Source organism: Saccostrea cucullata, unplaced genomic scaffold (genome assembly GCF_032062105.1).
Source record: "Saccostrea cucullata isolate Sc308-1 unplaced genomic scaffold, CSIRO_AGI_Scuc_v1 ctg4499, whole genome shotgun sequence".
NCBI classification, from domain to species: Eukaryota; Metazoa; Mollusca; class Bivalvia; order Ostreida; family Ostreidae; genus Saccostrea; species Saccostrea cuccullata.
Window position 1 is genome coordinate 21940 of NW_026930964.1, and position 13985 is coordinate 35924.

General features: G+C 32.5%; 1 protein-coding gene and 1 long non-coding RNA gene across 2 annotated transcripts; one reads left to right on the plus strand and one right to left on the minus strand.

Moving 5' to 3' along the window:
- Window positions 1-2550: 2550 nt before the first annotated feature.
- Window positions 2551-9229, plus strand: LOC134230732 (uncharacterized). The gene is made up of 2 exons (XM_062712568.1): window positions 2551-2764; window positions 7997-9229. Exons 1-2 carry the CDS (start codon window positions 2551-2553, stop codon window positions 8644-8646), a joined length of 864 nt encoding a protein of 287 aa, XP_062568552.1. The 3' UTR covers window positions 8647-9229.
- A 916-nt stretch (window positions 9230-10145) lies between these two features.
- Window positions 10146-12061, minus strand: LOC134230731 (uncharacterized). Its single transcript, XR_009984415.1, has 4 exons — window positions 11899-12061; window positions 11255-11299; window positions 10896-10975; window positions 10146-10711 (listed from the first exon to the last, which is right to left on the minus strand). It is a non-coding gene; the product is annotated as an uncharacterized LOC134230731 (long non-coding RNA).
- Window positions 12062-13985: the final 1924 nt, after the last annotated feature.

Here is a 13985-nt window from a genome sequence, read left to right on the forward strand (position 1 = left end):
TTTATTTTGGCTGCAGTGGAGGGGATGGGATGGGGTGTCCTTATATATTTCCGTTACATGTAGGCTTTACAAGGCTTAGCATATCCAAGCTTCTGGCACCAGGCACGTAGCATCATTTTTGAAGGGGGGGGGGGCAGCCAGAGAATTTTTTTTGACTTCCCTGAGAAAGTTGACAAGCAAAAAAAAGGTCAATGTTGCACAAAGTCGAAAATCCTATTTCGTGGGGAAGGGGGGTGGGGGTTAGAGGCCAACTTTTTTCAGTAGCAATTTTTATACTACGTTTTCCGTACATCACTAATAGTGGGGGGGGGGGCAACCAGACTTTCAATTATCAAATCCTATAGTATAAGTAAGGTTGGGGAAAAAGTGAAGGGCCAGGCCCCCCTGCGCCCCCCCCCCCCAGCCCAGTTGCTACGTCCCTGGGTACGGGACCAGAATGGAATTCATACTCTTTAAAACTCACTTTATAGAATAAGATTAGAAAACAACATTAGAATGAAGGGAATTTTTTTTTAATTAGGTCATAAATAATATGATGATTTTCTAAGATGTTTATATCCCTACAAAAATCTGACATTTCAAAGCTCAGCCAGTTCACAAACAATTGTCATGAAATATATTATACAAAACAGTCATATTCAACTGACTGTATATTTAGGCATAAACAATTACATGTTATTAATCTTTAATCCACCCCTACCCCAACAAAAGCTATCCATATAAACCGTTAATGGCATCTTTAATTTAATTCTATGGGTGTGCTTCTAAAACCATCCATTTCATAAAATAAAACCAGATTTTTTTTTAATTTTAGGGTATCATTATATACATGATTAACAATACTGAATTCATAGCAATACTGAATTCATAGCAATTTAGTTCCAGGCTCATAATGTTTATGATCGCTGTGCGATTTTGAAAATGGTAATGCTCAGAATTAAAGGTACAAATATAAAAAGAAGAATAGGCAGCATTATTTCAAACCTAAATAAAAAAGTGAATCTGCAAGTTGTAGGTTTAATGGTACTGGGTGCACTTAAAACTTTTGAAGTAAAAATTTTTTTTTCAATTTATTTTAACTCGTGTTCACACGAATTGTAAGTTTCTGCCACTTAGATTTTTTAACCCCCCCTCTTCACCAACTTACACATAATCCTACAAATGTTAATCCTGGGTTTATCTATTGTGTAAATGATAGCGGATTATAACTCATTCATTTGTTTGTAAAATTTCCACCTTTTGATTGGTTAATATTAAAATATCTTTACTACTAAACTGAAAAATATTTCGTGTATCCTTTATATTTTCACAAAAGCAGTGTCATTATTGACCTTATGCAGACAGACAACCTTATAGATGCCGTGAATCAAGCGAATTTCCTTTTTATTTAATGTCTATTGTGTATCATAATTACATGTTACATGTATCACACTTCACAATTTTTCTGTCTTTATGTAAAATTTAGAAAGAAAGAACAATCAAATAAATTTTCACTTCGCAGTAGCATTTAGGTAGCGTAATGTTGTAATTTAAAAAAAAAATTAAATTTTCACATATATTGTGACTAAAGATATATCGTTTTTGCTGAAATCTTGACCTATCGAGAGCAATGTTCAAATTAAAATAATTTTCAAATGAATTCTACAGGCTTCTCAAATGACTCTTGCATGGATTACCAGTAAATATTTTGTTTGAGAAAATAATGGTTTTAAAAAAAATGAATGGATGTTGCCCGCTGTTCAGGTTTCCCTCTGGTGTCATAGAAAAGTGAAATGTAAAACAAACACTCACTCATAATACTATACACCATTGATGAATCCATAATATATATAAACTATTAAATAATTATTATTAATTAAAAGAGACAATGAGATAAAAATAATGTGCATGGAAATATATCAAATATTATACAACTATCACCATAGTTAAATTACAGAAGAAAATCATTTAACGTTCACTCTGAAAACGTTTGACGTTGTTGAAAAACATGACGTCATTATTAAACTGTTAAAGTATATTTGCTAAAAATGAAGAAAAAACCTACTTAGAGTAGACGTAGGACCATAAAAATTCATATTTGACAACTTCTAACCTTACTCTATCAGAATCCGTGAAAAACTCAAAATGCATAAAAAATTGCCATAAGGACCCTTTTCACATGGGCGCAATCATATTGTAAATATAAATCAGTGTGTAACTTATCTTAAGCTTGTCATTATAACACTATTGCAAGGCTTTAGTAATATGTACAGGATACTTCGAAGCTTCAAATAGACGTTATAGGTTGTACAATTTATCAGAAGAGCAATTCAAGGCCCTTGGCCCTCTTGTTTTAGAACTGTGCTAAATAATATATTCTGGTATATGTAAGTCTTCTTCTGAATATTTGAAATGCATTACTTTTTAATGTCTATTTGAAAAATTAAAGATCATGACCATATGTTGTCATTTTCTTTGATGATGAACAGCAAAGATATGAAATTTTCATGACCTGTGGTTTCTTTTTTGATATGGATAAACCCTTTAAAATATGTTAATTTGTCTTTAAAGATGCTAGAAAAAGAAGGAAAACCAAAGAAAGCAAGTACATATCCTTTCTCCAAAAGAGCTTCTCAGAAGGACGCACTGACAAGTCATATCAAGGCAGAAGTCACCAGAAGTGTAGGACTCATTTATGTTGATGGACAGCCGGAAGGAACGGGGTTCCGTGTGGGAGAAAAGTACATCATGACTTGTCTGCATGTCATCAAAAAGATAATCATGGGTAATCAAGTGGGATAAGATTTTGTTTCTAGTTTTTTCTTTTATTTAAATTTTATATGATATCAATATCTTCTTCATGGACTTCCAACTTCAAAAAGTATCAGAATAAATACAATAAAGTGAGCAAGTATGCTAGATCCGACATACATTTTCCAGATAACAGATGAGGATAAAGTTATGAATGCAAGTCTATAACGAAGAAAAATACAAAGCCTATGTTAACCAAATTGAAGTTAAATAGTTTATGAATCAAGGGTTCAACACTTTCAAACTTGCTAAGAAGCTGGTAACTACAAGTCCTATCAGATCAAATAGTATATCTGTTTTAGTATTGGACGTGTACTTCTAGAATGTTTGTTTCTGAAAGACATTTGTTGAGATAAGCTCTGTAATCTCTGATTACCTTTGTTTTATGTCTACAGAAATATTGGATGGCAGAAGAAAATAATGCTACTTAACATAAATTATTATACATGTAGTCATAAGCAGATGTTACATCACTCATTTTTACGACCCGCCCAAAATATACGATCTTATGCTGATTTGTACTTAGCCGGATGATATACGTAATAATTCTTCTATCTATATGTTAAGATTTCATTATAACGTATCTTAAACAGGTTTGTAAGAGATTTATAAGTATAATCTCATCAAAATGTATAATCCACATTTTTTTGATTACTCACATGAATCAAAATTCAATGAAATAATTAGGATTTTTAATTTGTAATTCGAATTGAAGTTAATAATGAGAACCTTAAATCAATCCTTTAAAAAGGTCCCTTATATATGGAACCCCGATCATTCAACTTGCAATTAGAATTTCTTAAATATTAGTATGGATTCTGTAGAAGATTACGCCAGGTGATTAGCCAGATATGAAAGGGAAGCCATCGACACTCTGTAAGAATGGGTTTAATGTATCAAATTTTTTGTAACAATTTGTATCAAAAGACTAAGGGCCGATTTGAAAATCATCCGTTTTTTTCTGTATTTAGTAATCCAGAACTGAAGAAGGAATTAGATATAACATATGATCAGTAGGTGCTTGTCCCTGCTGACAAAGCATTGTCTTCCTTTGCACAGCTCAGTATTTAAATGGTATTTCAGAATAACTTGGATTTAATTCTGCATGTGGTAATCCAACGTATACTCATAGTTCTCTTTCTACATAAAATATTCTATAGGGGTTGTCTTATCTTTCGTGGCAAGACCTGCGTTACACAGCTCAACATGTGCTCAGGAGGGAAGGGCACCGTTGTTCAAAATTCAATACTCTTAAGTCTTATTTCACAACACTTAATTATCCCGCCCTTTCATCAGTGAACTCTGATAATACACCACTGTCCAAAACATGTACCTCCTATAATTAAACCGCGGTCTATAAGTTACACTTAATTTATTAATACACGAAATCCCTCACGATTTCTTCTCTATTTGTCAAGATCCTTTCAACCTAGACCTAAGGAAGACACACCTAGTCCTAAGGTAGACACTAAAATTCTTAAATACTCATTATCTTATTACTTAGTTCTGAATTTCCTAGATTCCACAATATTCATCTTTTTGGAAAACCACACTTTGATAAAAACTTGTACATCTCTGTACTTCAAATGAGACAAAATACAGTTTTGCAATTTATTATAGGAATTATCTCTCAAATGAACAATCAACAAATTCTAAACTCTGTCTCAGTCTGTTTCTTGTCACCCAATTTACCTGTCTTAAACCAACTTCAATGCAACACCAAAAATTTAATTCCTGACTTTAAAACCTCCTCCCAGACCTCCTGGTTGAAAGTAAAAAAAATTGAAACTAAAAACTTAATCCCATAGACCTAATTAATTTCTAACAAATTTCAAGCACACATAATTCCTGAAAATAATTCCAAGTCTGAATTCGTAGTAAAAGAGCAGCAAGAGTCAGAAATACACTAGCTTCTTTGGCTAAACATGTAAATATCCTATACAATTTCAAGTAATTCCAAAATTTATCAGTAATTTGTCAAAAATTCAAACAAACAGCAAATTTCAACGAAGTCCAATTTGAATTTCACTAATCAAAACTCCCTATAAAATTCCGCAAATATTACAAAATTTTCCAAAATGTCCTAAAAGAACCTTGACTCTTCTTAAAATAGAATTAAAAGACTCTCCATAGCACCTGATCCCGCTTCGGAGGTTCGTGTTTGCTCTGCTCCTATTTTGTATTGTTTTACGGACTTTGATATTGAATACTGCCCATTACCTCTATATCCTTCCTTATTAAATCTAAATTCTAATCGACCACCCATACTAAATCCTTATCCCTAACACAAGACTTATCTAAATAAACCAACCTAGCAAAAAAGCAAAAAGTCTTTGAATCTCTTCTAAACAACATGACTTAAAATTTGGAAAATGTTGAAAATGTTGGAAAATCTTGGAGAATCTCTCGTGACATTTCCCATAAGCGGCAAAGTCTACAGATAAATCTAATAATTCCATGCAGGACAACTTTTCCGAATGAGGGTAATCACCAAATACATTATTGAATTAAAATAAAGAAATCAACATCCCTTAAATTAACAAATAACACAATTAACACCAAAAATCCTAAAATTATCGTAACCTCTATGATCGTACTCGACCTTCATAAGTTCGTAATCAAATCCTACCAGTTTACAACAATAAACTGCCGATAATTAATTGAAAACAAGTAAAGCTACAAGAAAACATGAAACATCAATAAACCTATGGTTAATCTATAACAGAAGACCAATTAAAGTCCCTGACACATGAAGTAAGCTAAAGAATATCAGAGCTTTACTACAGCAATGATCAGCTGATTTCTACGTAACTGAAAACATGTGTACAATCTATTTCATCTATTTCAACTCATAAATCACATAAACTCGCCAACTAACCATTCTCGCCAACAATCAACTATCATCAACTACACGCAAAGCATAAAAAGTACATATTCTGCAATATCAAGTAACTATAATACATATACAAATTCATGTCAACTCTCAATGTCAACAATAATCATGTTCAATAACTCTGTATATCAATATGTAAAATTACTGGAGAGTTACAGTACGTCGAAGTTGACCTAAAAAGATGTTTGAGTTTCAATTTGACAATATTTACTGACACTCAAAAGACACAACAAGCAGTTATCTACACATGTTTGATTTTTTTATCTTATGATTTTCAAAAGTGAATAAAGTAAGGCTAAACGGACTTTTCAGAACATCAGAGATTTGAAAAAAAAATGTTAAATGTTTATCAGTTTACTTCACTAAATAAAATATGACTGTTAAAACATCCCCTCCCAGCCATTCAGGTAAAACGTGCCAAACTGCCCTAAACAACGATTGCAGCTTAATTTCTACAATACAATAGGTTTACATGTATTAATATCGAGATCAGAGCAAAGGAATTATTCTTTGGCATTATTGATTGCCCGTTTTTTCAGATGATTAGGTCGAATTTTCTCTAACTTAGAACAGGGTAGCAACCCTTGGACTTCCGGTACAAGGACTGTTCTTAATACATATGATACGTAAGACCTTGTTGAAGCGTAATGTAGTGAAATATCGCAAAATATCGCATCAGCAACTCTCCATCACCTTTACATTGAAATTTTCCAGCTAGAGCAATGGAAATGCGTACATAAGCCATTTTCAAGTAGCCTTAGCATAGTTACAGTAAATGAACGGAGATTTTATTTTTTGAAATATTGCTGCATTACTTATGATGAACAGTAAAAAACCCTTAAACTCCATAATATTGCCAAATGTTTTGTTAAACATGCAATTTTTGATTTCTGTTAAGCAGACTAAAACTTGACTTCCGGTTATGGTATGGAAATCGTTCAACCGTTGAATTACCGAATCGGATGTTTACCAAATTGAAGATATTCATAATTTTGAGATACATCATTCTTTACTGTACAAAACTATTTCCCCATAGAGTAGGATGTTGCGTTTCTTTTGCGTGTCAGTATATATGTGGTTTTCTGAGACCAGATCCCTAACAATTTATTTGAATCTCCATTGATACTAATTATGGCAAGTTATTTGCAAACATATTTTCGTATTTATATAAAGCATTTGTCCAAAGCCAAATCATGAAACGATAACACTTGCTGTGGCCTTCAACTCTACATTTAGATATATCGACAATACATTCCCATTAACGCTGGTAATTTCCATTCTAATGTCAATACGATGTATCCCGGTGAGTTTGAGATAAAAGATACCACAGAGTCTGACACATCAGTTTCATATTTAAATATTTTACTTAAAAAAGACGTTAACGGTAATCTAACAATTACGCTCTTTGACAAGCGAGATCTTTTCAATCGTCAACTTCCGTTATTTATGTAGCAATATACCTTGATCACCTGCATTCAGAGTTTATATCTCTCATTTGATTCAATACGCAAATCCATGCTCGAGTATGTAAAGTTTCAAAAACAAGGTAAATTACTTGCAAACAAGTTGATGAAACAAGAATATCAGCAATCTCGTTTAAAGTCATCATTTCGTAAGTTTTATGGTTTATAACAATGATCTCGTCAGAAAATACAAAATTATCATTAAGTCAAATGCTGACAGACGTTTTTCATACTTATTATTAGTCCACTATTAACATGATGAATAAAGAACAGATTTATCCGTTATTTCCCGATCATGAGAAGCAGAACACGGCGGATGTGACTGTTTGGCATGCTTACTTCTCCATGGCACATGATCCCACCTGATGTTTCGGACATCCAGTATTGCTCTGCTCCTATTCTCACCTCCATATATTTCATTACTTATACAAACTTCACAATAATTCGAACACTTATTGCTGTTTGTAAAGAACGTATCTTTTGCTTGGTAAATGACATAAGGGGGGTCCCCAGACCCTCATTAGATCCGTGGATATACTATAGATCTTTATTTCAAGTATATCTTAAATTAGATCGTGCATTTTAAAGATTTGTCGCTAGAATCCGATCACAAATTCCATTTTTTATATTACTTACAACATTACTTACAATGTTAAATTTGCATAAGTAATCTGAATGTTTGTATGGGCCAATACGGGGTTATTGATAGGGGGAGGGTGTGGATAACTTTGCTCTTGCAGCTATTTCACAATAGACTGAAATTAAAAATGAATTCATCTAAAATACAGATATTACATGTATTTCTACATTATAACAAAACTATATACATGTAGTTATGTTTTTTAAACAGGTCCCCTAGATTTTATCAGTTGTGAGAGAGTTTACATACAGTTTGGGAGGATGCTCCACCTTCAAAACACTGACCAAAGCAAAATATTCCAATTTGAGCCGAGCGTTGTATACAAGCATGAAGGATTTGATGTTGCTGTGTTGGAATTAAAGAAAGGTGAAATCGACTTCCCCCCACCTTTAACTTTGTTTAGTGCAGATTGCCTTCCCTCTGAAGAGGTTCACCTTATCGGCCATCCAGGTGGTGTTCAAATGAAGGAGGACAGTGACGTATATCTAAATGTTATTGAACCAAACAATGATGTTGACAAATATATCAAGGAGCTTAGTGAGTGGAGTATAGATTATTTTATGAACAATGAAGATTATTACTCTGGATTGCGTGAATTACCGAGGAAAATTCTATTTCACACAACATTTGACAAGGGATCATCAGGGTCCCCTGGCATTTTGATTAGGAATCACAAACCCTGTGTTGTACTCATTGTGGCTGGTGGGGTTCCTTCAGTTTATTATGAAGATGGGATATATGTGGAACCGGAGAAGCGGGTTGAGTTTGGATATGCGTTGAGAGATGTATATGATGAAATGCAGACAAATGAAATAAACAAAAAAATTTCATCAGAAATTTTCAAAGAATGGATCTCTTAGAATGTACACATAGGTGTGTTTAAAGTTAAAATGAAATAATCATCAAATGTGCCATTTTTGCAATTATGTGTAACAATATTTTCTTATTGAAAATAGTTGATTTTCTCTTTTTCCGAAAAGAATCTAAAGCATCCAACGTTTCAACAAAACTCTATTTTACTTCAATCGCTGGAAAGTTTCAAAGAATAATACCTTAAGATTGTTTAATATGGACTATGTATATTTCAATTTTCGTTTATGATGTTGCATTTGACCAGGCTTTAACGTTTGTGACATAAAAATAACAATCATACTTTTACTTGAAATTTGTACTAAAGTCTTGTAATGTGTATTTTAATGTATTCCCAATTTTGCCAAGATTGTTGAAAGACCCTGGTTGTGGACGAATAATTTGGAGTTTGCTAATGACTTAAATCCTTGAATATTCTTTTGATTTGTACATATACCATTATAGTGTAATCATTTTTACCATTATTTCCATGCCTATTCATTTTTTTAAAATATTCATGTAGTTAGAATATCCTCATTTTTAACATTTGGTGCAGTGCTTTAAGATGTTTTATTTGATTTCCTCAATATTAAGATAGGCAAATTAAAAAAAAGATTTGCAAATTTTGCATCTTAATACGATATCAAAACTCATTTCTTTTATATAACTTTAATCAATTTATGATATAATTCAGTAATTTCGTATTATTTTCAGTTTCATTAAAAGTGTCCGTACTCTCTGTTTTGCTATTCAAAGCCCGATTATCGAAAAGTTGACTCGGAATTAAATTCACATCAACTTAACAAAAGTTCAATAATATTTTAAAGCATAATTTTTTTAAATAAAAAATGATATGAGAAAATACTATATAAGGCTCTTAGACGTACGTGTCACAAATCAATGGAGTAAACAGAAATTTTTATCTTTCAAATATTATCATAACCAAAATGCTTAATAATTTTTATTACAGAATAATACATAAAACTACTCTTTTAAAAAAGCAGTGACCAGGAAAGTGGTACATGTAATTAAAGGAATACTCTTAGAAGCTTAGGTCACAAAGTCACCGTGTTATACCTTACAAAATTCTATTGTAATAAAATTATGAAACTTATTATGCTTTCTATCATCAATGTTTACATTCTATGATTATATGTTGAAATAATCTTCTTTTGTAAGAATAAATTTCATTTCTTGTACATATGCATGAAATAAAGTTGTGTAAATTCTATTTTATGCTATTCATTTTATGGTAAGTTACTAGTTAGTCATCTTTGCACAATATCAATATATGAATATTTCCAATAAACAGAGAGGAAAAATCTGTAAGAAACGTAATAAATATTTTCTTCCGGAATGGAATTAAAATGTTCTTTAGAATAAGAACATTAACATATCATAAAATTATTTTAAAATGCAGCAGAAAGCATCTCCTAGAATGAAACATGAACAACAAGACAGGAACATGAATTTACTATAAAATATCCTATAGAAATGAAAAAAAAACATTAACACAGAATGAATTCTGTCCATTCTAAAGCAAGGGAACATAAGTATTCTAGGAAATTGGCTTAAAAATCAAATTCATTTCCAATGAAGTATTTTTTAATAAAGTAAATATAACAGATGAACACTAATATGTGATTTATTCATGCCAACATATTTATAACAAAATGCAAAATCATTTTCAGTACACAGTGCACCGAAGTACTTTCAATCATGGCTAAGAAACTTTGAAAATTTGGCCTACCATGGAACATAATCTTTAGAGAAAGGACAGTTTTATCCAACAATTGATTTTAAAAATAAGTACTGCAGCTTTTTGCAATAAACAAATGGAAATTCGCATTAGATAAATTTTATACTTATATTTTGGGGTGTATTGCAAATATTTCAAAAAATATAAGCACAATAACTATGATTATGTTTAACAGAATGCTTAAAAACGCTTTAATCATTCCATTGATTATCAATCTTTAGCCAGCATTTGATTGGAGCACTACTTGATTGACATTACTTGACCACGCCCTTAGATCCCGGTCCCCTCCTTTGTGTACTACAGATTGTACAACGCTCCTACAGTGACAGAAAATTCAATGACTATAAGAGTAAAGCAAACAAATAGGACAAGAAAAAATACGTCTAATATAACACTCACTATAAAAATGTATTTCAATTAATATACTTTTCTACCCAAGTGTATGAAAGGGTGAGACAAAACTTGGTCCTACTTCTGTTTTGAAATGAAGGAAAAAAATACCATTGAGTTTGTGGGTAAACAATCTTCGTGGAATGCATGTTTACAGTGGAATAAAACAACATTGCTGGCATATCTCAAATCTACGAAACAGTATATTGATAATTACTCATTATTGGATATAAACTTGACCACTTTCCAAAATGGATTCAATGCAAAAAAAATATTAAAAAAGATCATAATTTAAAATTTAAATGAAATTCATTTGATAAAATTAATTTTATATCCCATATTTGACAACTGACATGATTTTAAAGATGTAAAATATATCACATGATTAATAATACAAATAAATTTATGATATCAATTTCATAACTGAAACTTAACATGATTATAAAGATTAGCCAAAAAGTATAACCCACCTGTTACTATGATCCGCTGTTGACAAATAGGACAAGACTGACTACCTGGTAAAAACAAATATCATTCATATACATACCTGAAATAGTAAAAATTTTTATGCCTACAACAAAATATGAACTCCCTTTATATCAACCCTTGCATTTGAATCATTGCTTGGCCACTGCATTGCTAATTATTTCCAATACAACACTTCAAAATACAAATATTAACCCCTCCAAACAACCCAAGCCACTCATTAACCCCATCCCATATTGTCATACATAATAATGTCGACATTTATCCCTCTTCTGTGTATTTAACCTGGCCGTCCAGTAAGTTAAAGCTGTCATACACACTGTCGATAGATGTTCCTCTTCTCTGGGTTTTGACCAGTCTGTCTAGCAAGTTAAAGCTGTCAGTCAATCATTAACCCCACCCCTGTTTATTGTCTAGAAAGTTAAAGCTGTCAGTCACTTATTAACCCAATCCCATCGTATTGTCCAGTAAGTTAAAGCTGTCAGTCACTCCATTTACCCCACCCCCATCATATTGTCATACATACTGTGGACAGCTACGCCTCTTCTCTGTGTTTTGACAAATCTGTTTAGTAAGTTAAAGCTGTCACTCACTCATTAACCCGCCCCCATCATATTGTCATACATACTGTCCACAGCGACCCCTCTTCTCTGTGTTTTGACCAGTCTGTCTAGTAAGTTAAAGCTGTCTGCTACAAGAATTCTTCTACAGCCCTCTCTTAATGATATCTGTCAACAGGAAAACAAGGTAATTAAAATAATTATTTCTAATACTGTTTAACCTACCTGTTTAAGATTTTTACACTTTCAGCATTGGTGGTATTAGATTTTGAATCTAAGTGTTTAGGATGAAATATTATGTCTTTGTTATGTAGCAAGAACTGGCTGAATTTTGTATTCAAGAACTCAATACTACTTTTAAAGGGTCAGGAAAAATGACCAAAAGAAAGAGAGATATCATCCAATATATGTGAATGGGTGGAAGTACGTTTACAAACGAGAAGAAGAGGAGATAGACTGAAAAACAAGACAAGTGGACACCAACTGCATTTCAAAACTCTGAATAGAGGATTCAAAAGCTCCGATAAACCAGTGTGTAAACAAGATTAACACTCACCACTGGTGTAAGAAAAAAATTTTATGTTCTTAAAGTGTTATTTCGTGACTTTGGACTTAGACAATAACAGATTGAGAATCACACTTGATCAGTTCTCCCCAGTAGAATGTTTAAAAAGTCTGTAAATATACACATACACTCAATAAAAACAAGTCATTATTTGTTTTGGCGTGCTTGTCATGGCCATTTAATAATTTATCAAATATAACACAATGTATGCGCCGATCATGATGATAATATGGCAGCATAGTTAAATGAATATAGATAATGAGCAAGAGAAATACAATGTTGATCCAAGGAGTATGGAAAAAACAGTACCCCCCGGAGACAGCATTCTTTGCAAAATTATGCCTAACAAAGTCAATAGCCACACGCAACTGGAATACTGAAGGTCCGAATCGGAAAAGCACATCAACATTGAAGGTCGGCAAAGCACAACAACAAGGTAGTGGATCCTACTCAGGATTCGATCCATGCCATGACGCTGAAACGAGAAATTAAAAGAAAACGAAAAAACAACCGAAAACACAGTTTTAATGAAGATGTGTTAGAAAAATAACGTATATACTAAACTTGAAGAGGTATAAAATTTAAAATTAAGTGGAGGGAGGGTGGGTTTTAAAGAATTTTGCGTCTGCTTCGTTCAAATTAGAGATTAAAAAGGAATATTCTAGAAGACATGCGCAAACAAGAAGTATCAAATATTTTCTGAGCACCGAGCCCGATGATTTATGAATTTCAACGTTAAGAAACTACATGTAAGAGTTATCTATCTTTGCATACAAAAAATTACGCTGCACGAAATAACCAGGTTTATCCATATTGGATAAACCCCATTATTTCGTGACTTTGGACTTAGACAATAACAGATTGAGAATCACACTTGATCAGTTTTCCCCAGTAGAATGTTTAAAAAGTCTGTAAATATACACATACACTCAATAAAAACAAGTCATTATTTATTTTGGCGTGCTTGTCATGGCCATTTAATAATTTATTAAATATAACACAATGTTTGCGCCGATCATGATGATAATATGGCAGCATAGTTAAATGAATATAGATAATGAGCAAGAGAAATACAATCTTGATCCAAGGAGTCTGGAAAAAACAGTACCCCCCGGAGACAGCATTCTTTGCAAAATTATGCCAAATGGGTCAAAGGACAAAGTCAATTGACCCATCCGCCACAAACTAAAATTGGGGCGGCAATTTTGCAGCCCAAGGTAACAAAAGCACAAAATGTGCACAAACTAGGTACAAATTGCACCAAAATATATGTACTATGCCAAATGGGTCTGCCAAATTGATCAAGGGACACAGTCGCATGACCCATCCGTCTCAAACTAAAATTTAGGCGACAATTTTGCAGCCCATGCAAAGTAACATTTAAAGCACAAATCGTGCACAAATTAAAAGCACAAATCGTGCAAGAAGTAGGTACAAATTGCACCAAATAACTAAATTAGTAATTGAAAGGCACAAATTGCGCACTTAAATTGAAATTATGAAATAAATGCAAATTGCATTGAAAATGATAAATATGCAACTCGCACACAATGGGGCTCATGACAAGCATCAGGGAAATGTTGACAATAT